At 43.4% G+C, this 22,044-nt stretch overlaps 2 protein-coding genes across 3 annotated transcripts in view; one reads left to right on the plus strand and one right to left on the minus strand.

The window, feature by feature from the left end:
* Positions 1-5,793: 5,793 nt before the first annotated feature.
* ZNF597 (zinc finger protein 597) lies at positions 5,794-12,186 on the minus strand. Its single transcript, XM_006162981.3, is given in 4 exon segments — positions 5,794-6,925; positions 10,801-10,927; positions 11,797-11,883; positions 12,029-12,186. Coding segments are annotated over 3 exon segments (1,272 nt in total). The 5' UTR covers positions 11,830-11,883; positions 12,029-12,186; the 3' UTR covers positions 5,794-5,813.
* A 107-nt stretch (positions 12,187-12,293) lies between these two features.
* The window catches only part of NAA60 (N-alpha-acetyltransferase 60, NatF catalytic subunit), a 29,123-nt gene continuing 19,372 nt past the window's right edge, over positions 12,294-22,044 (plus strand). Inside the window, exon 1 of one of the 2 annotated variants that reach the window (XM_006162983.3) lies at positions 12,294-12,431. The gene's annotated coding sequence lies outside the window, so the exon portion shown is untranslated. Of the gene's footprint in view, positions 12,436-22,044 lie in introns of both variants that reach the window. The other variant, XM_006162982.3, reaches the window with a different exon arrangement.

A 22,044-nucleotide genomic window follows, 5' to 3' on the forward strand; every position in this document is an offset into this window, starting at 1 on the left:
GAGTCCTCTTCCATGGCTACAGGACATCCAAAGTACAATCTCCCAGGAGCACGTGATAAAGAATCTGGACTGCAGGGGAAGGAGGTGTCTTGGCTGCCATCGAGTGTGATCTGCGTAGCCATGGCACTGGCACCACTTAGCCAGGTGAGCAGAGGAGGCCTGCTGGGAGGCCACTCACCCTGCCGCCTGGCGCGCCACGGCAGGCGACAATCCGAGCCCGAGGGCCCAGCCCCCACCGCAGGGCTTCGGGGACCGGAGACCTGGACCGGAGACCGAGGTCCCAACCGGGCGCTCCGAGAACAGCACCGAGATTTCCTGACGAGTTCCAGGGAGCCAGCAATTTTCTTCGTTATTAAATGGCACAAAGTCATTCGGCCACCTCATTGCCATCTAAAACCACTGAAGTATTAAGGGAAAGGAGAAAACTCTTTCCATCATCATTAAATAACATATATTAGATACCAAATTCCCTATCAGGTAAACATACTGCCTGTCAAGACCTTGCAATATAGAACTAAAACTCATGAGAATGCACCGAAGCCAGTAACATCAAACAGTAAACAGTGCAAGTGCATACAACAAACATACTTCTGAGGTATCCAAAGGAACAAGAATTAACTTAGGATATATAAACGAACATTTATGTCGTATCTCCCTCCTCTCTAGACTGTTCATGCAAGGTGCAATGTAGATTTAAAGATAAAAAACAGAACACCTGTAGTCAGATCGGCCTTGGAAAGATGCGTCCTAGTCATCTTTGTATTATACAATAGCTCTCCTAATCTATAAAACCAAAACAGACTATTAATGAAGATCATTTACTTACTTTTTTAAACAGATGGTCAAACCAAAAACACCTTCCTACTGAAATCATTCCACAGGACAGCAAGTTTCATGAACATTCACAACAGACAATTTAGATAAACTCTAACTTGCTATACCTCCCCTTGTACACAGTGGTAGTAAATTGCAGACTGCATTGCACAAAGTCCAGTTTTATATTGTTTGACATTTTCTGCTGCAACCACAAGACACTGTCAATTGAACGAAATTTCAGGAGCCAAAGACTCAGAATGGCATTTACTGTGAAATGTCCCATTTTTAGTTTTAACTCTTTGAATAGCCAGATTTGTCATTTTGTACGTTAGGTGGATAAATGTGAACAGTCTATTACCTGCATCAAAGAGCTAGACAAAACTATTTAGAGCCAACTCTCAACAACTAAACTCCACAAGTCTTAAATTACAAAGCATCAACTGTTGACATTTGAATTTCATTGGAAAAATGCTATTTCATCAATGATGATTTTAACATAATCTGATACCACAGTTAAGTAACTGCAATACATTTTCATCACTGCACCACCAACAAAAACCACAAAATTTGTTCAAGTGAATTTCAAGATGGTTTTCACGCTATAGTACGTCACAGTATACAAAATGTAGTTAACCAACCATTCATAATAATAAACTCCTGCATCCAGCTTTTCATCCTTATATTAACTTTTATCCAGTATTTGTTAATAGCACCTAACATGGTAGGCTAATGTATCTCTGCCTTAATGGCAATTTTATAGAATCTGTCTCCATCAGTTGACACTGTACTGCTGAGTCATTAGAAAGTATGACATCTTTTTCTATGCAAAAATGCATCATGACTTTTATGATGACCCAACAGGAAGGCAAAACAAACAAACACACAAAAAAACAACCAGGGGCCAGCAAGTGGCATAGTGAGGTGCTGGACTCTCATATGGCCAACCACAGTTTGAGTCCCAGACCTGGCAGCTTGAAACTCATGGCAGGCGTGTGTGTGCGTGCGTGTGTGTGTGTGTGTGTGTGTGTGTGTCCAGAATCCCAAAAGGAAAATGGAGAAGAGATTGCAGTGTGTTCATTGTTCCCAGGAGTGATTTCTCACTTTCTCTCTGTCTCTTTGATAAGTGCATGTGCCCTATAGCAAAAATATCTCTCTTAAGAAAAAACCCTATTATCATAAAGATAGTCTCACTCTCACCAGCAGACACATCTTTCCTTCACCTCTTTGGGAGCAGAGCAGCTTGAATTAACATCTAATAAAAGTGTTTAGGTACAAGTACACAATAACACAATAAAAACATGCCTAATTTACAGTAACCAACACAGTAACCAAACAAACTCAGGTTTGTTTGTTTGTTTTGTATATACCAATAATTAACAATATTACACCAAAAAGCCATTTTAATTATACCCATGTGTATGTTACTCTTTCTGTAAAAGTAAATTCTGATCTTTCATGAATGTTTAGCGTAATATTCTAAAATCTGAATAGAGAAAACTGAAAAAAACTGAGTGGCTAATTATCTTGAAAGGTTAATTTCCATATTATGGTGCAAAACAGTATTTATGGCATCAATTCTCACCTTCCCCTATACTTTCTTCGGTGCAAAGAAAAGGATGGCAGCTTTCACTTTATATCAGCCCCATCCCTCCCAGGTACCTTGTAAGATATTCCTCTTTACTTCCCTCTGCAGCAACTCTGCTAGCAGGGCTCTTTTACTCAATTTCAGACTCCCATTCTGTAACTCTTCACTTAATTTTCAACTCAAATATTAGAGCCCCTTACAGGTTCTGATGAAGCACGGGCCATTTTCTACCACTGAGGACAGAAACAGGAGGGTAGAGAAGTTGTGCTCTCCTTGATATTTACCCAGAGTTGGCTAATAAGAAATCGAACTGGGGGCCTGATTGTGGCACAGTAGTAATGTAATGCTCTGTGAGGCTAACCCACTTGGGAAGGTTCCATGTTTGTGTCCAGAGACCTCACTGACTCAACACACTGGTATTTACCCAAGCTGGCTAAAGCTTGGGGTGGATGGAGGTTCGGAGACTTTGTTGGGGGTGGCTCTCTCTCTCAATCATGAAAGAAACTTAAAGAAAAGGAAAGGGATGAATCTTAACTGGAGACTATCTTTCTACACAATTCAAAGCACCTTACACAGGGATAAACTGCTAAATAAACTTGAAGGTCTCGCTTTTAAATATAAGACCCAGAAGCCCAGGCTCCAGCAAAAACATCAGAAACAAAGATCCAAGTCTGACCTTGACAAGCTGAGCACATTGTCTCGACTGAGGACCTGCAAACAATAAGCAAGACAAGAATGACATAAAGGGGAAAAGGAGTAAGAGTTGGTTTCCACACTCACCAACAGTATCTTCCTGCTCTTGTCAATGCCAAGCGCTTAGCTGCATAGTCGGCACCATTTTGTATATTCAGTGATCAATTTTATGTACTCTAAAAGGACCTGTCATCTAAGTGATCTTCAAAAGGTTTATATTTTTGCTCATGAGAGTACCCCAAAATAATTCCACTTTAGCAAATGCTTTACCTTTATACTATCTATTTAAATAGAAAAAGACCATTCTTACATCTCATCCAAAGGCTTATATAGTGTTTTGTTGATAGGTTTTGTAATCAATTTTGCTTTAAAGAGAACGTCTAAGTGAATGCATATTTAGAATATTCTCTGGTTCTTTAGCATTAACAACCATACTATTTAGTAATATTTTGCTCCAATATTTATCTATAATGGCAGTATCTAAAGACCTATATATTGTGGTTGTCAGAAACATCATGACACATTTTTGCACAGAAAAAAGACATCATGACTTTAGCAACAACCCAATATTATCAAGTATTTTGGTTAAAAGTTAAGTTTCTTGTATATTTTTTGCCTTTGGCAATGGAGAGAAAATGTTGCTTTTTAAACTAAAACCCAACTAAACCCTCAGGACTATACTCCACAGAGTTTGAAATCTCTTAACTGATTATAGGGATGAGATTCAAACTTGAAGGTCCAAAGAGTCTTCTGTTGCTTTCTGATTGTACATATAAGTCAGGCTTTGGATAAAATGCACAGCGAGTGAAGGGGCCTAGGACGCAAGGACATAGGGCAGCCTCCATTATGGCCGTCCTCACCTACCTACTTTGCCTCCCTGGCTATCTGCAAAAAGCACATGTGCAAATTCCAACAAAGAACGCAGTGTTGCAGAATGAGTGGCCTTTGCAGTTGGGGAAACCCACATTTATTGGGTTGTCAGGAAAGTCATGATGCATTTTTACATAGAAAAATATGCCATGGGACCAGCAGTTAGTGTAATGGCTATGTTGCTGGACTCTCGTGTAGTCAACCGTGGTTTGAGTCCGTACCTGGTGGCTTAAAAACATGCCAGGCGCATGTGCGTGCATGCCCAAGATCCCAAGAGGAGAATGGAGGAGAAGGGATTGTGGCATGGCCATCCCCCCATGACTTTCCAGATGACCTAATAAGTGCCAGCTTCATCACAATGTGATTTTTTGTGTTTGCTAAGAAAAGCACTGATTTTGGGAACCAGCAGTTAGCTAATGGCTATGTCGCTGGACTCCCACGTAGTCGACTGCGGTTCGTGTCCCGGACCCGGTGGCTTAAAACTCACGCCAGGCGCGTGTACGTGCATGCCCAAGATCCCGAGAGGAGAATGGAGAAGGGATTGCGGCGTGACCATCCCCCCTGGGGGGTGATTTCTCGCTTTCTGTCTCTATGTCTCTCTCTGTCTGGCGAGCGCACGCGCCCTACAGTGAAAATCTCTAAAAAAAAAAAAAAAAAAGCACTGATTTTATATGGAGGGCTTTGTTCCTTACTTATGAAACAATGGCAGTCCTTTCTCTGTCACAGATTTATTCTGAATATTAAATTAGATAATATACCCAAAGTGTCTAGTATACTAGCTCATTGGAAAAGTTATGCTTATTCAGAGCTAGGCAGGTACAGACTTTGGTATAGACTTGGAGGCAAGACCTCCTAGAAAGGAGCAAGTACTTTCATCCAACCCCTCCCTCCAAGTCTAGCCTAGCCTCTCCAGCAAAGGGCTGTAGTGAGATTGCCAAAAATCCTTGCAAACATAAATGCCAGCAGCTGTCATTGGCATAAGATGTAAGAATGTGAACTCTGTGGATACTAATAGCCATCAAAGTATCAACTAGGTCACCCAGTTGGGAACTTTTTACATGGGCCGGGAGAAGTGTCCCAATGCCTCTAGAAATTCACATGTTAAATAGTAATAATCTTATAGAAATATTGCACTCTAAGTTATATATGACAAAAAGTATAAAATAGATACAAAAGCATTTACTTTCTAGATGTTATCTTCAGAACTGGCCAAAAATAAAATCCTCCTCCTAACACTTACTTAGAAACCACACAACAAAATTAAAAGAACTCTAGTATTGGACCAGCAGATGATGTAATGGTTACGTTGCTGGACTCCCTCATAATTGACTGCATTTGAATCCTGGACCAGGAGGCCTAAAACTCATGTAAGTCAAGTGTGTGTGTGTGTGCGTGCGTGTGCGTGTGTGCCCAAAATCCTAAGAGGAGAACAGAGACGAGACTGTGGTGTGGCCATACCTCTGTGGCATGATTTTTCACTCTCTCTCTCTCTAACAAAAGCATGTGCCCTATAGCAAAAATCTCTCTTAAAAAAAGGGAACTCTAATAGTAGTTTTAATTTTAAAGAAAATCAAATAATAATTTTTTCAAAAGTTCTGTATCTTTCTTGGCTCCTTCAAATGGAATCTGAACAGTAACTCAGTTCGAACCTTGGCTTCATTCACAGCTAAGTGACACTGACTATACTTCTGCAGTTATGAAGTAGAAATAATACTGCCTAGATCAAGGTTGTCGTGAGAATCAGTATTACCTGGAATCTGTATAAAGTGCTCAGCACAGTTTCTGGCACATTAGCATAACCATTTCCCCCAAAAAAGGTGCTGGAAGCATTAATGAAAACATGTTATGTTTACAGGATTTTTTTCATGTGGGTTTGCTTATGAGTAATGAGGTGCATGTTTATCTTGAAGCTCTTCCCACATACAGTACATCTGAAAGGCTCCTCTCTTGTATGGCTCTTCTGGTGGAATGCAAGTTCTGACTCCACAGTGAAACATTTTGCACACATACTGCATGTATGGTGTTTCTCCTCCATGTGAAGGTTCTGATGGGAAATGAGCTCAGAAAAACAAGGAAAAGTCATCTCACACTCAGGACACCGTAAGGGTTTGAATTTTGAGAATGAGAAGAAATCATCATCATCGCTGCAGCATTTGGAGTCTTCCTTGTGATCTTTTTCCAGTGGGGAAGGGTACGAGGGCTGCCCAAAGCCTGTTCCACCTGGGGAGTACTGGTACTGGGTGGCTGAAGTATGTGCTTGTTCATGCAAAGCAAGGTTTGTTTTCTGACCAAAATAGTTACCACGGTTGGCAGATTCACAGACTTTTATGGTAGTGTGACTTTTCTGATGCTGGGCCAGCCCTGGGAGCCATATAAAACCTCTCCCACATATGCTACATGTGTAGGGTTTCTCCTTTATGTGACTATTCATGTGCCGTGACAGATGTGAGTGCTGACGGAAGCTGGTACCACAGTCGTCACACTTATACGGCTTCTTACCAGTATGGATTCTCCTGTGTGTCCTCAGATTGGCTCTATGCTTGAAGATCTTCCCACACTCACTGCATTTATATTTCTTCTCTTCTGAGTGAGTTTTCTGATGTAAAACCAGGTATGAATTATCACTGAAGCTTTGGTCACACTCAGGACACTTATACATATTTTTGGTTTCTTCCCAGGGAAATACAAAGATTTCTTAAAGTGTGCTAGTTCTTAAACACTGAGATAGTTCTACTAATGGGGTATGGTTTTCAATGGTAACTAAAAGGCTTATGAACCTTTTCTTGAAAGTAGAAGTTCCACCTGATACTGTCCTTTCAGGGTTTCCAACTTCATCCTCAGAGGATTTTTCTGGGTAATGGACAAGAGGTGCAGCAATGGAGTACTTTTCTAGAGCAAGCTCTTCAGGTTCCATAGGCTCTAAACTTAACTGCTGATTCATCTCAGTGCTGCCCTCCCCTCCTGTTGATAAAAACAAAACAAAGCAAAAGATAGATAGCATCTTCAAGTGATGTTGGGAAAGAACAAGCTAAAATAGTTATGTAGCGGATGAGCAAATCATAGATGTGTTTTACTATAACACGGACACTGATAAATACACATAATCAGGAGCCAAAAGACTCTCCCGGCTTACCAGGTGAACCTGCAAGGGGGAGGAGCAACAGAAAATAGCTAGGACTAAGTCAGGTTTGAATAGAGTGGGTGCTAAGGACAATCTTGATAGACACTGTCTAGAGGTAGAGTTATCTTGTTACTCTCAAGACCTTTCATCACTTAAGCTATCTCAAGTGACAGACGAATAATCACAACTGGAAAAGAGATTCATATTTATCCAGAAAGAAGAGGGCTTGGGCTGGACAGTGGTGCAGCAGTAAAACGCAACACTCTACAAGGCTGATCCACATGGGAAGGTTCCAAGTTCACATTCAGAGACCTCCAGGAGTGTGTAAGGCACACTTGTGCTGATGATCTGAGGCTGGCTGAGGCTGGGGGTGGACTCTGGTATTAGGGTCTTGTTGAAGATGCTGTCTCTCTCGCCCAAAAGAAAAATAAATTAAAAATAACTCTGAGGGGAAGAAAAGAGAGTAATTAATTAATTAATTCATTCATTCATTTATTCTAACTTGACCAAAGAGAGAGACACAGAGAAAGAGAAAAAGAAAGAGGGAAAGTGAGAAAGCAAGCCACCAGGTCCAGGACTCAAACTACGGTCAGTCATGTGGGAATATGCAGCAACTTAATCACCTGCCGGTCCCAGAGAGTAAATATTTTTCTACTTTAGTAGAGAAACACACAAGTTACCAGAAATAATTTTATCACCACCAGGAGAGGTCTCCAAAACGTTTTTACCTCGCACAAAATAAAGACCAAGGTAAAATTTCTGTGTGTACTGCAGGTAAATAATGGGCAGTCTTACTACAAGGATGACTGAAAACTTCCCTTCCCCCCAAAAAATCCTTTTCAATATTTTGGCAAATATGCTTCACTTTTAAAGCCAATATATCTGTACAAAAGAGGTCTTTCATTCCAAAGAAACAAAGTTCTAAGATTTTCCCAAATCATTGAAAAAGGGCTCAGGACATCTACATGGGCTCCCCTTAGGACTATTAATGAATCCTAATATTTATGTGAAAATTACCCAAGGACATGGAAAGATCCACTAAAAAGGAATATACAGAACAACACCTAGAGTTCACACAGTAGTTCATATTCCCAACAAAGTGGAAAGATCCTCCAAAACAGAGGACTAGAAGCAGTGTCTTCAGACAAACCCTGCCTAAACAGTAGACCAAAATCAGCCCTAGACTGAAGGTTGATCTAACTCACCCTAACAAGGTGAAAAAGGCAAACCTTGAAAGGATCAAACTGACACCACGTACCTTAAGGGTATTGCACAGTAAACTTCAAAAATAGTTTTAAAAATACAAAAAAAAAAAAAATCTAGCACTCAACAACATAAAAATTCCCAATGTCCAACTATCCATTCAAAAATTACCAGGCATGAAAAAGGCGGGAAAATATGACCCATAACTAGGAGAAAAATCAATCAATAGAAACAGACCCAGAAATGACATAAATCATGAAACAAGTAGGGAAAAAATGTTTAAACAGCTATTATAAATATATTCCATATGTTCAAGAAGTATAAGAAAATTAACATGATGGAGAAGTTGAAGACATAAAATATGAATTAGGGAATGGTAGATACTCAACCCTAGTCAACTATAAATCTACTCAAGCATATAAGACTTCTGCATATCTTGGGCTGGACAGTGGTGCAGCAGTAAAATGCAACACTCTACAAGGCTGATCCACATGGGAAGGTTCCAAGTTCACATTCAGAGACCTCCAGGAGTGTGTAAGGCACACTTGTGCTGATGATCTGAGGCTGGCTGAGGCTGGGGGTGGACTCTGGTATTAGGGTCTTGTTGAAGATGCTGTCTCTCTCGCCCAAAAGAAAAATAAATTAAAAATAACTCTGAGGGGAAGAAAAGAGAGTAATTAATTAATTAATTCATTCATTCATTTATTCTAACTTGACCAAAGAGAGAGACACAGAGAAAGAGAAAAAGAAAGAGGGAAAGTGAGAAAGCAAGCCACCAGGTCCAGGACTCAAACTACGGTCAGTCATGTGGGAATATGCAGCAACTTAATCACCTGCCGGTCCCAGAGAGTAAATATTTTTCTACTTTAGTAGAGAAACACACAAGTTACCAGAAATAATTTTATCACCACCAGGAGAGGTCTCCAAAACGTTTTTACCTCGCACAAAATAAAGACCAAGGTAAAATTTCTGTGTGTACTGCAGGTAAATAATGGGCAGTCTTACTACAAGGATGACTGAAAACTTCCCTTCCCCCCAAAAAATCCTTTTCAATATTTTGGCAAATATGCTTCACTTTTAAAGCCAATATATCTGTACAAAAGAGGTCTTTCATTCCAAAGAAACAAAGTTCTAAGATTTTCCCAAATCATTGAAAAAGGGCTCAGGACATCTACATGGGCTCCCCTTAGGACTATTAATGAATCCTAATATTTATGTGAAAATTACCCAAGGACATGGAAAGATCCACTAAAAAGGAATATACAGAACAACACCTAGAGTTCACACAGTAGTTCATATTCCCAACAAAGTGGAAAGATCCTCCAAAACAGAGGACTAGAAGCAGTGTCTTCAGACAAACCCTGCCTAAACAGTAGACCAAAATCAGCCCTAGACTGAAGGTTGATCTAACTCACCCTAACAAGGTGAAAAAGGCAAACCTTGAAAGGATCAAACTGACACCACGTACCTTAAGGGTATTGCACAGTAAACTTCAAAAATAGTTTTAAAAATACAAAAAAAAAAAAAAATCTAGCACTCAACAACATAAAAATTCCCAATGTCCAACTATCCATTCAAAAATTACCAGGCATGAAAAAGGCGGGAAAATATGACCCATAACTAGGAGAAAAATCAATCAATAGAAACAGACCCAGAAATGACATAAATCATGAAACAAGTAGGGAAAAAATGTTTAAACAGCTATTATAAATATATTCCATATGTTCAAGAAGTATAAGAAAATTAACATGATGGAGAAGTTGAAGACATAAAATATGAATTAGGGAATGGTAGATACTCAACCCTAGTCAACTATAAATCTACTCAAGCATATAAGACTTCTGCATATAGTTCCCCTTAGGTGAGAAAGGCACAGCACCCCCTTAAGAGTAAACAAATTTCCAATTTTTTAGCAAATCACAGAAACCTACACTAATGAGGTATCCCAAGTAAAACTGTAAACTGACTGTAGCAAATCATGAAGATTACCTGCTAATGCCACATCTCCTGTAAAAGCACAGTCACTGTGCTAGACTGCATTTCTGTCTTTAAGAAATCATCTAATTGGGGCCAGGAAATAGTCTACTGGTTACATCACTGGACTCACACATGGCCCACTGAGGTTCAAGTCCCAGACCCAGAGGCTTGAAACACACCAGACACGTTTGCTGCATGCCCAAGATCCTGGGAGGAGAATGCAGGATAAGGGATTGTGGTATGACCATCCCTCCTGGGGGGAGATTTCTCACTTTCTCCTTCACTGTCTCTGTTTCTCTCTCTCTCCCCCCAAAGTGAGCACATATGCCCTAAGACAAAAACCTCTAAAAAAAGAAGAGGGGAAGAAAAAAAAAAAAAAAGAGGTCATCTCATATGGTGAAACTTGCTCTTATTATAGCCACATAAATTGTTCCTGGACAGGTCTCACTCCACCATACCAACATTTAGACAAGGCACAAAATCCTCATCCTAGATAAATGGAATTTCAAATATGCAGGAAAAACAATCACCTTACCCATCAAGGCCACATCCTCCAAACACTCCTCTGTTGCATCTCTCCTGACACAGCTTTGGGCAGGCAGGATACTCACACACTCCTCTTGAGAAAAATACACAGCCAGATCCTCAAACAGCATTGGTTCCTGAAAAGTAAGAGGCCATCTCAGTACAAAAGATTGGGAATGCAGTTGCTCATTCAGTCTAGAAAGGCTTAGAAGAACCAGAACATCAGATGCAAGGGAGAACAGGGCTTCGCCTAAGAGGTTCTTGAGCACAGAGATGGAGTACACACAGGTTCTAAGGGATGAAATGGGAGTTGGGAAGAAGAGAGTAAACACTAACATAAGTTTGACACAGAGGTATAAGGATCAAGGCAGTAGTACACTGGGAAATGATGTAATCTCATCTGGAAAAGATGAGAAAATAACTTTTGAAGAAAGAAACGATGAAATACTAGTGTTCTAAAAGCGAAGACTGGAGCAACCTAGGAAAAATCGTGAAAGAGAAGTTCCAGAGCTCTCCCAATATTCTTCCCTTTGCTATCCCCTCTCTTTCTTCTCCATGACATTAAATTGCTCAACTCACACCAACATTTCATCCAGGCCTACTCCACCTTCCCTAAGTTTACTGGTCCTTTAAGTCATTAGAACTTTGGTGTGGGTAAAAGCCACCTGGGTTTTATTTTTATTTTTATTATTATTATTATTATTACACAACAAGTGTGGCATGAAGCCTTGAAATTTGCAGTTTTGAGAAGCATTTCCCCAAAACGCTTTGTGAAACTGCTAGATTCCTCCAAAGGGCTCTTCACAGCTGTTGATTCTGAAAGGAGGAAGTTGGTACACGGCTTCCCCAGGTCTAGGACCAAAGGCAGTATGCCCGAAGGTCTGTATGAGGATCAGGTGCACTCCCACCTCCACAGGACAGGTGTGCCGAACCCTCCTCCAAAGGGAAGAGTCAGGCAGAGGCCAGAAAAGAGCGACAGCACTTGGACAGAAGGAAGTTACCTCACCTGGGCCTCTGTGGTCAGGAAGTTGGACGCCATCTGTGGGAGTGGTGGGTGCCTTCTTCCTGTCACCGCAGGGACTTCTGGACGAGGCTGTGATGGGAGATAAGTCTTAAACTGGACCAATTCAGTTGCAAAGCTCCTCCTCACACCCTGGCCTGGGATTCCCCGGCAGGCGTTTGGAGACCCTGAGCCGACTGCCCCTCTCCCCAGCCCAGCCTGGAAGGGACCCACTTGCCTTTCTGGGACTGATGAAAGCCTTGCGCTACCCGGGCCTAGGTACAGACGGCGCCCCCGGCCCGCGACACCACCCCCGAGGCAACACTCCCATGCTCCCATCCCGACCGCGGCAGGCCTTGGGAAAAAGCTGCCGGAAGCGGCCCGCCCCCGCCTATCCGCCGTTCTGCCCTCTGATTGGTCAGCGTGCGCCGAGGGGCCAGTCCTCCTTCTGTGTTGACCAATCGAGCGCCTTCACTGAGGGCGGAGAGACAGCATTTCCGGTTCCGCCGACGGGGTCTCCCCGCTGAGCTCTGGGTCCGTTGGCCAGCTGGAGTGGAGCGATTTGGGGATCCTCGAGGGACGTAATGTTTACGAGAAGAAGAGAAGCAAGAAGACAGCGAGACGCTGCAACTCGAAAGAGAGTCGGTAACGAGACGTGGGTGGGAGGGCGGCCGGGCCGAGGTGGACGCGAGGCCAGGGATCCCGAGCCTAGCCGTGGCGTGGGCAGCCCTGTCTTAGGCGAGTCGTGGGCCGTGGATGTAGAGGGCCAGATTCACTGCGGTGTGGGCTGTCAGCTAGTCCACAGCGAGGCGTTCGACGGCCATTGTTCATTGTACCCGCGTGGCCGCAGCTGCTTCTAGCGGCGTCGGCCCGGAGCCATAGCAGGCCACAGGTGGGATGTGGGGGTTCACCTCCTGGTGCCGCACTTGCGGCCTGCCCCAGTGGCAGCCATTTCCCGTTACTGACACTGGGACAGGGGGATTGGAATTAGAAAATTGATCTAAGGAGCTCTGCCACTAATTTGTGGGGTGATCATGAACAGCTTACAGCTTTGCTTTTCTCAGCTTCAAAGAGCTCCCAGAATGCCTTTTTGGCTAACTTGGAGGGTGATTTGAAAGATTATAAGATAATGTAAGTGAAAGAAATTCAGTTTACAGAAGTGTTTGGGAAATGAAAAAGCCAAGAACAGGAGGTACTCTGACAGAAAATCTGAGTCTGATTTATTATTCAGGCATGCGTCTCTACCTAAAAGGCTAGTCAGTGATGGTCATGTGGTTACTAAAGCAATATTGCGGGAATCGACAACCTACATACTGGGACTTGGTGACATAACAGGATAGTTTCTGCTGTGAGTAGTAGAAACCCAGTGAAATAATGTTTCTAGACAGGGCATTACAGGTTCACTAACTCAGAGGCTCAGTGACATGGTCAAGGTCTGAATACTTCCATTCTCCTCTGCCATCCCTAGCACGTTGGTAGAAGTGACAGTGGAATCCAGATAGTAGGCGCAGACATGTATTGCTGTGTACTCAGCGTAAAGCAGTCATTGTCCAGAGTAAGAGATACTCATAATTGGCTCTAGTTGATCCTGCTTTACTTCTGGGGGTGGAAGAAGCACCCAGCCTTCCCTGACCACTTACCTGCACAAAATCAAGTCTCTGTTGGAAAAGAAAAAGGCAAGTGGAATATATTTGATCGGTAACTCCCATGGTGGTATCTGTTTACAGCTCATTAAGAGTTAAGTCTGTGGGAACTGGCAGGTGGCATGGTGGTTGAGGTACTGGACTCCCACATGGCTGACTATGGTTCATGTACCAGACCTGGCAGTTTGCTTTTTGGTAGCTGGAAGAATTATAAGAATAAAACTCCCTGTAGGCTACACCAATTCAAGTGTATATGCTGAAGAGTTAACAGACTGGCATATTCAGGCCTAAACTAAAGCCATATTCATTGCAAAGTCACCCTGCTGTTCCCATAATCATTCCTCCCTTTTGTTTTGCGCTCATATTTAACACTTCTTATTTCAAGGTCTTTTCATTTGTGCCTGGGTTGTCCAGATTGATATTTGTGGCTTTTTCATCAAAAACAAAAAGCTCTTCTGGTTCTTTTTTTTTTAAGGATTTTTTTTTAATTTTATTATTTTTAGAGACTTTTGCTATAGGGCACGTGTGCTCGCCTGACAGAGAGAGACAGAGAGACAGAAAGCAAGAAATCACCCCCCATGGGGGATGGTCACGCTGCAATCCCTTCTCCTCCATTGTCCTCTCGGGATCTTGGGCACGCATACACACGCGCCCGGTGTGAGTTTAAGCCACTGGGTCCGGGACACGAACCGCGGTCGGCTACGTGGGAGTCCAGCGACATAGCCATTATGCTAACTGCTGGTCACTATTTTTTAATTTCCTATAGAGCGTGTGCACTCACCAGAGAGAGACAGAGGGAAAGTGAGAAAGCAAGCCATCAGGTTCTCAAACTGTGTTGGCCGTGTGGGAGTCCAGCACCTTAACCATCCCACCACCTGCTGACTCCTCTTGGGCTCTTAGGACATGAGTTCTTAAAGTTACAAAGAAATAAACATAGTGTCAAAAGAAATGAAGCTTGTGTTATAAATTCAATGGCTAATCAGAGTGTTAGCACTGAAGTAGAAGAGAAATCTTTCCTAGACCTTCTTGGTGCTATCAACACTAGACAAGTAGACCAAGAAAGCAGCAGCTTAAGAGCTTGATTTTTCTTAAAGAGATGAAATACAGTCTAAGATAGACCAAAATTGAAAGAAATGAATTAAATACCTAATTAAATTTTTGTTAAAAATCGAGTTGCCTGACTGTATATCTGTTATGTAATCAAAAGACTTCAAACATTTTTTTCTTTTTTCATGACAGAGTTAGTGTGTACCCATATGAGAGGAGAGGGGAGCACCTCCATAGGATCTGGTCATGCTGCAGTCCCCTTCCTCTAGTCCTCTAACCCATTAGATGTTGGGTACTCACATGTGTGTCCGTGTTCCAGGCTGACCAGATACTGGGTGCAAATTGTGTTTCTGATGTGGTATATTACCACTGTGCCACGGAGCCAGACCTCAAGTGACATGTTTTTTTTGTTTTTTTTTTTTGAAGGTTTTTGCTGTAGGGTGCATGCGCTCGCCAGACAGACAGAGAGAAACATAGAGACAGAAAGCGAGAAATCACCCCCCAGGGGGGATGGCCACGCTGCAATCCCTTCTCCTCCATCCTTCTCTCAGGATCTTGGGCACGCACGCACATGCACCCGGTGTAGGTTTTAAGTCACCGGGTCCAGGACGCGAACCGCGGTCGACTACGTGGGAGTCCAGCGACATAGCTGTTAGGCTAACTGCTGGTCCCAGAGTTTATTCTTAATTAAGACATGTATAAGACTCTTCCAATCACTCTATAAGCAAGTAAATAAGCATTTAGTTTAAGCATCGCCCTCTTATGAACCCGATTAATAAGCAAGCCTCAGGTTCATGGACAATGCTAGTGGAGAACCACACCCTCTCAGTGTACTCTGCCCCACTGGGACCAGGCGACCTCCTTCTGCCACCTGTCTTGGTTCTAACTACAGGAAATAGTATCGTTCTTGGTGATCTATTTTGTACACTTGCATTATTTTCCATCAAAGGAGAATTTCTTCCAGAGCACAGTATTTGGCCCCTGGTTTTTCTGTTTTGATTCATGCAGATACCTTCAGAACCTTCAGTTAGAATAGTCCACTCCACCTCCTGTCAGTCTTGTGGAGCTTTCCAGCTCTCCTGGGAGTTCTCGCAGGTGGTCAGAGTCCTTTCTGCCAGCAGATGCTGTCTGCAGGGCTTGCCATGAAGTGGTTTGTTTCTGATTTGTTTCTAGGCACTTGAGAAAAGTCTTTTTAAAAATATTTTAGCCTCTAGAGAGGCTGCTTTGGGAAACTCATGGCTTTCCTTCAGGGTGAGTCAGGAAAATTGTGATCCAAAGGAACCCATTATGGCTTTTTATTTCTTTTGAGAGATGAAGAGAAAGAACCCCCAACAGGCTCTTTACACCACAGCCCACTCTGAGCCTCAGCCAGCTCCTATCCATGCACACAGCCATGCCCAGCATAATCAGGGAGTCTTCAAGTAAGAGCCTGGGGCCTCCTCACGCGGGGCTGCTTTGGATCGCATCTTACCACTGTGCCACTGTCTAGCCCCCCATCATGGCTTTTTGTGTTTTTAATTGCTAGAGGGCATGTGCACTTGTCAGAGAAAGTACCTCCCAGTGGAATGTGGTCACACTGCAGTCCTTTCTCTCCATTTCTTTATGCTATCAGGATTTGGTGCATGCACATGTGCCTGGTGCGTTTTTCAAGCTGCCAGTGCCAGGATTCTCACCACGGTTGGCCATGTGGGATCTGGATCCCATTGCATGACGCTTAACTTGCACTATATAGCTGCCTCACCCCCATCGTGGCTTTTAATGATGAACCAGTTCATCCATTTGTCTCTTGATTTTCATTCTTCACGGTGGGCACGCAAGGCTGCTGCTGCAGAGAGGAGTTTCCTGCATGCTCTGAAGGCCTCGGGTGGGTGTTTCACCATCGGTAAGATGAGCACAACAACGCCTACCTTTCTGGGTGGTTGGGAAGTAAATGCGAGCATGTGGGAAGGACTTGCGTCTAGCACACAGCAGACACTTAGCAAATGTGTGCTCACTCTCTCTGTCCTAGATGATGTGTAGTCATTTGTACAACAACTACATCTTTTTTTTTTTTTTTTTGGAGAGATTTTCACTGTAGGGCGCGTGCGCTCGCCAGACAGACAGAGAGAGACATAGAGACAGAAAGCGAGAAATCACCCCCCAGGGGGGATGGTCACGCCGCAATCCCTTCTCCTCCATTCTCCTCTCGGGATCTTGGGCACGCACGCACACGCGCCCGGCGTGAGTTTTAAGCCACCGGGTCCGGGACACGAACCGCGGTCGACTACGTGGGAGTCCAGCGACATAGCCATTACGCTAACTGCTGGTTCCCACAACAACTACATCTTGAAATCTTTATCAAACTGTTGTATAGTAACATGCCTCCTTAAAGGCAGTGTGTGTGTATTGGTCACCATTTGTACCTGCAGTGACTAGTCTCTTTAACAGAGAAAAGAAGGAAGGAAAAGAATCCAGTATTGGGACCAGAAGGTGGCGTGGTGGTTAAGGTGCTGGATACTTCACCTGGTTGACCACAGTTCAACGCCCAGACCCGGTGACTTGCTTTCTCATTTTCTCTCTCTCTCTCATCAAATTAAAATGAATGAATAAGTAAAATTAAATCATTATTTTTAAAAAAAGAATTCAGTACTCAAGCTTTACCCCTTTCTCATCACACTGTTTTTATTGATAAGATACCATAGTCCTTGTCCACATAAATAATACCTCTGAAAGGGTACCAGGAAGCTGCTAATAATAGTTACCAGGGGAATTCTGGTACTCAGAGTTGGAGGGAGGGAAACTTACTTTTCACTCTACATCCTTTTGTTCCATTTTTTTTTTTTTGAGAGGTTTTCGCTATAAGGCATGTGCGCTTGCCAGACAGACAGAGAGAGACATAGAGACAGAAAGCGAGAAATCACCCCCCAGGGGGGATGGCCACGCCGCAATCCCTTCTCCTCCATTCTCCTCTCGGGATCTAGGGCACGCACGCACACACGCCCGGCATGAGTTCTAAGCCACCAGCTCTGGGACGTGAACCACGGTCGACTACGTGGGAACCCAGCGACATACCCATTACGCTAACTGCTGGTTCCCTTTTATTCCACTTTTAAAAACTTCACCACAGGTATGCATTATTTTCCTAAAAAATAAAATTAATGTCGGACAGTACCCCCAATTTAACATTTTTAAGATAGTGCCATTGGGATAGTTACTTGGGATACCAAAACAACCCAAACTATCATTGGACACATTCCATAAAATTCATATAAAAATGAAATACAAATGGTTCATAAAAATAGAAAAAAAATCAAACTTACAAAGAAGTACTCGTTAAAACAGTAAGACCATTTTTACTCAGATTGCAGAGAAGTAAAGAAAAATATCCCATGTTGGGTAGGGTGTGGGCTTTTTGCTTTGGTGTGGAAGGTATAGTGTCTTCTCTCACTTATCATGAGAATAAATTGATAAAACATCCCTGGCAGGCAATCTGGGGTTTGATTCCAAAGAAAGTTAAAGTGTAATTGTAACCATCATTCTAGGGCTTCTTTTTCCTCTGAGGAAGCATCAGAAACGTGTGTATAAGGTTGTGAGTTGCAGTATTCTGACCTGAATATCTGGATATTGGTGAGGAAGCCATTGTCACCAGCCCCGTCTCCTTCCCCCAGTCCCAACCCATGTACTGACAGCATTCCCGAAGTGCTAGAATAGGGCCATGAGCAAGTGGGATCCGGAGCAGAGAAGCCTGGAGGCTGCCCAGGGCTGGGGTATCTGTGTTTTACTCGGGGAGCCTGTTGAATGCGGACACCGAGATAAATGCAAATTATGACTCAGTCAGTCTGGGTGGAGTTTGAGGTTCTGTAATGTTTTTAAGAGAGTTTTGCTATAGGGCGCATGCACTTGACAGAGAGACAGAAAGCGAGAAATCACCCCCCAGGGGGATGGCCATGCCGCAACCCCTTCTCCTCCAGTCTCCTCTCAGGACTTTGGGCACACACGCACACGCACCTGGCGTGAGTTTTAAGCTGCCGGGTCTGGGACTCAGACTTGTAGGTGGCTACATGGGTATCTGGTGATGCAACAGTTAGGCCATCTGCTGGTCCCAAGGTTCTGTATTTTTTAAAAGTTGAATTTATCTTATTTTATTTCTTCCATGAGCTAGAGCATCCCCACAGGATCTTTTTTTTTTTTTTTTTTGGAGAGATATTTGCTATACGGCACATGCGCTCATCAGACAGAGAGAGACAGAGAGACAGAAAGCGAGAAATCACCCCCCAGGGGGGATGGTCACGCCGCAATCCCTTCTCTTCCATTCTCCTCTCGGGATCTTGGGCACGCACGCACACGCCCGGCGTGAGTTTCAAGCCACCAGGTCCGGGACGTGAACTGGGGTCGACTACGTGGGAGTCCAGCGACATAGCCATTACGCTAACTGCTGGTCCCCCCCACAGGATCTTGATGCTACAATCTACTTCCAGCCTCAGTCAGACCCGGATTATGGGCACCAAACTCAGGAGTCTTGTCATAAACCTAGGGGTCAGCCTTTCAAAGTGTTACACAACCACCCAGCTGCAGGTTCTGAATTCTTAATAAGCATCCAGGCAATGCTGGTGGCTGCTGGACCTCAGATCACACTTGAAGAAATGGGGGCCTTGCTTGGGTTTTGCATGTCCTGGATGTTGGAAGGGCTCCCCACTGTATCTGTGCTCTGGCTCGGAGGCAAAAGGGAGAGACAAGTAGGGAGAATAAACAATTTCCTTTTTTCAACTCCTAATATTTTCTAGTTTCTTAAAGAAATAATGGGGTAGGGACCAGCAGATGGTGTAATGAACTCCTGCATAGTCAACCATGGTTCAAGTCTCAGACCTTGCAGCTTGAAATTCATGTCAGGCACATGTGTGCCCAAGATCCTGAGAAGAGAATGGAGGAAAAGGGATGGCTGTGTGGCCATCTCCCGGGAAGTGATTTTTTTTTTAACTTTTTTAAAATATGTAATTATTTATTTAATTTTATTTATTCATTCTTTTTTTTTTTTTTAATTGGACCAGAGAGAGATAGAGGGTGAGAGTGAGAGAAGTGAGAAACCAAGCCACCAGATTAAGGACTTGAACTTTGGTTGGCCATGTGGGAATGTCCAGCACCTTAACCACCACGCCACCTGCTGGTCCCCTGGGGAGTGATTTATTGCTTTCTGTCTCTCCTGCAAGCACAGTGCCCTATAGCAAAAATCTCTCCAAAAAAAAAAAAAAGAATAAAAATGCAGTAAATACCTTTGGCTCCTTCACCTAGCTTTACCAGTTGTCATCATTTTAGCAATTTCCTCTTTAGGATGTGACACAGAGGTTACCTATTTTACTCCCTCTTGTCTACTGGCGAAAACTAAGGCACATGACCTAACCTGCAGTGAAGGCTAAAAAATGTAAGCCTAGTTTGACAGAAACTTGCTCTGCCAGAGGAGGTGGGATTCTTCTATTATAAAAAAATATGACAAAGCAGTTTTTAAAGAGGAGGAGGAGGAAGATCAGGAAGGAGACAGTGGGTGCTAGGGAACAATTACTGACACTAACTCCTTGAATCGTGTAACCAGATGTTCTCTTCAGGTCAGATGCCGGAAAGCTTGGAAGCCGTCTTGCAGCCCATGTCTAGCAAGGACATAGGACCTCATAGCACACACTTCATACACCACACTCTAGTTTCTTACCTTCACTTTCCCTTTGCCTCATTTATCTTGCCATTTTGTGTGGATCTTTCTAATTAAACATTTTTTGACAACATGTCTAATTATAAATAATTGTAATAACGACACTAAATAACCCCATGGAAAATACATACTATTAAAAAACTGCATGGATGGGGCCGGCAGGTGGCATGGTTGTTAAGGGCGCTGGACTCTCACATGGCTAACTATGGTTCGAGTCCTGGACCTGGTGGTTTGCTTTCTCACTTTCTGTTTCTCCCGCTCTCTATCACTCTGTCCCTCTCTGATCAAAATAAAATAAAATAAAATAACTCTTAAAAAAAAAAACTGTTTCCTTGATCTAGTTAGACACTGTTTAATGCAACCTTCCAGCGCTTCGTTAAAAAACAAACAAACAAAAGTAACCTGCATGTATTTTCTTTTTTCCCCCTAGGTTTTTGTCATAGGGTGCATGCACTCACTGGAGACAAGGAAAGTGAGGAATCACCCCCCTGTGAGGGATGGCCATGCCCCAGCACCTTCTCCATTCTCCTCTCCGGATTTTGGGTCATATTATGGACACAGAGTATCACCCTGTTACACTACTCTTGTCTTTGAGGGCATTTTAAAAAGTTTATGGAAAGTGGGATAAAAGCATGAGATGATGGTACAAAAAAATTAAAATCCATGCATAGTTTTTAAGTAATATATACTTCCCATGAACTTTTTGAAGACCCTCTTCATATTTATGTCAATTACCTTTTTTTTCTGCTATAGAGTATCTGTGGTTGCAGAGAAGGCAGCGAGAGGGGAAACGTGTAAAAGCACCCTCGGGAGGATGGCCATACTACAGTCTTCAGGACTTTTGGTTTGGGCATGCGTGCACATACTTCCAGCTTCTCAGCCCACCCTCCCCCCTGCCCCTCCCCCACCCCCGTCTGGGACTCGAGTCTTGTAGTGGGCCACGTGTAATCCAGTGCCTTAACCAGCACACCAATTGCCCATTACACCACCTGCCCATCACACCAACTTCTGGACTCTAATTTTTTTTTTTTTTTTGGTTGTTTCCATAGTGTTTATGTACTTACTGGAGGGAGGGGGGAGTGAGAAATCGCCCCCCTCACCCCCCAAGGGAAGATGGCCTCACCACCAATCCTTTCTCCTCCTTGGGTTTTGGGCACACACACACATGCATCCAGCCTGTTTTAAGCCATCGGTCTGGGACTTGAAGTGTAGTTGGCGATGTGTCAGTCCAACGCCTTAACCACTGTGCAGCCTTGCTCCTATAACTTTTTTTTTTTTTAAACTATAGGGCACCTCTGCTCGCCAGAAAGAGACAAAGCGAGAGATCACTCCCCAGGAGGGATGGCCACGTTGCAATTTGTTCTCTATTATCTCAGGATCTTGGGCACGCACACACACGCACATGCGCCGGGTGTGAGTTTAAGCCACCGCGTCCAGGACTCAAACCTGGTCAGCTACATGGGAGCCTAGCAGCATAACCACTACGCTGGTCTCTGCCCCCACAACTTTTTAAGCTTCTAAAATCTTTAGATACTTTTTCCTCTGTGTGTGTGTGTACACACACATATATATGTGTGTATGTATGTATGTATATACTATCTTTAACATTTCTAAGGTAGGGCCATTGGGGTAGTTACTTGGGATACCCAAATGTTTTAACCTGCGACAAGGTCTGTTCTCTTTCGTGTGAATGGAATCCTTTTGGGGTTTAACCACTTTGGCTTTCCGCAGTACCGGGTTCTTCTTGCTCCCTGTTTTGGTTATGTGGAGGGACCACTGTGGCTACTGGCGGTCTTTACGCATACAGGTTTGGTATCAATTGAGTTCGATCTTGCGAGGTAGAACCCCTGCCACTGGCGGACCGCAGGCCCCCGCTTTTACCCC

The sequence above is a fragment of the Tupaia chinensis genome, unplaced genomic scaffold (assembly GCF_000334495.1).
Source record: "Tupaia chinensis unplaced genomic scaffold, TupChi_1.0 Scaffold141247_1, whole genome shotgun sequence".
Taxonomy (NCBI): Eukaryota; Metazoa; Chordata; class Mammalia; order Scandentia; family Tupaiidae; genus Tupaia; species Tupaia belangeri.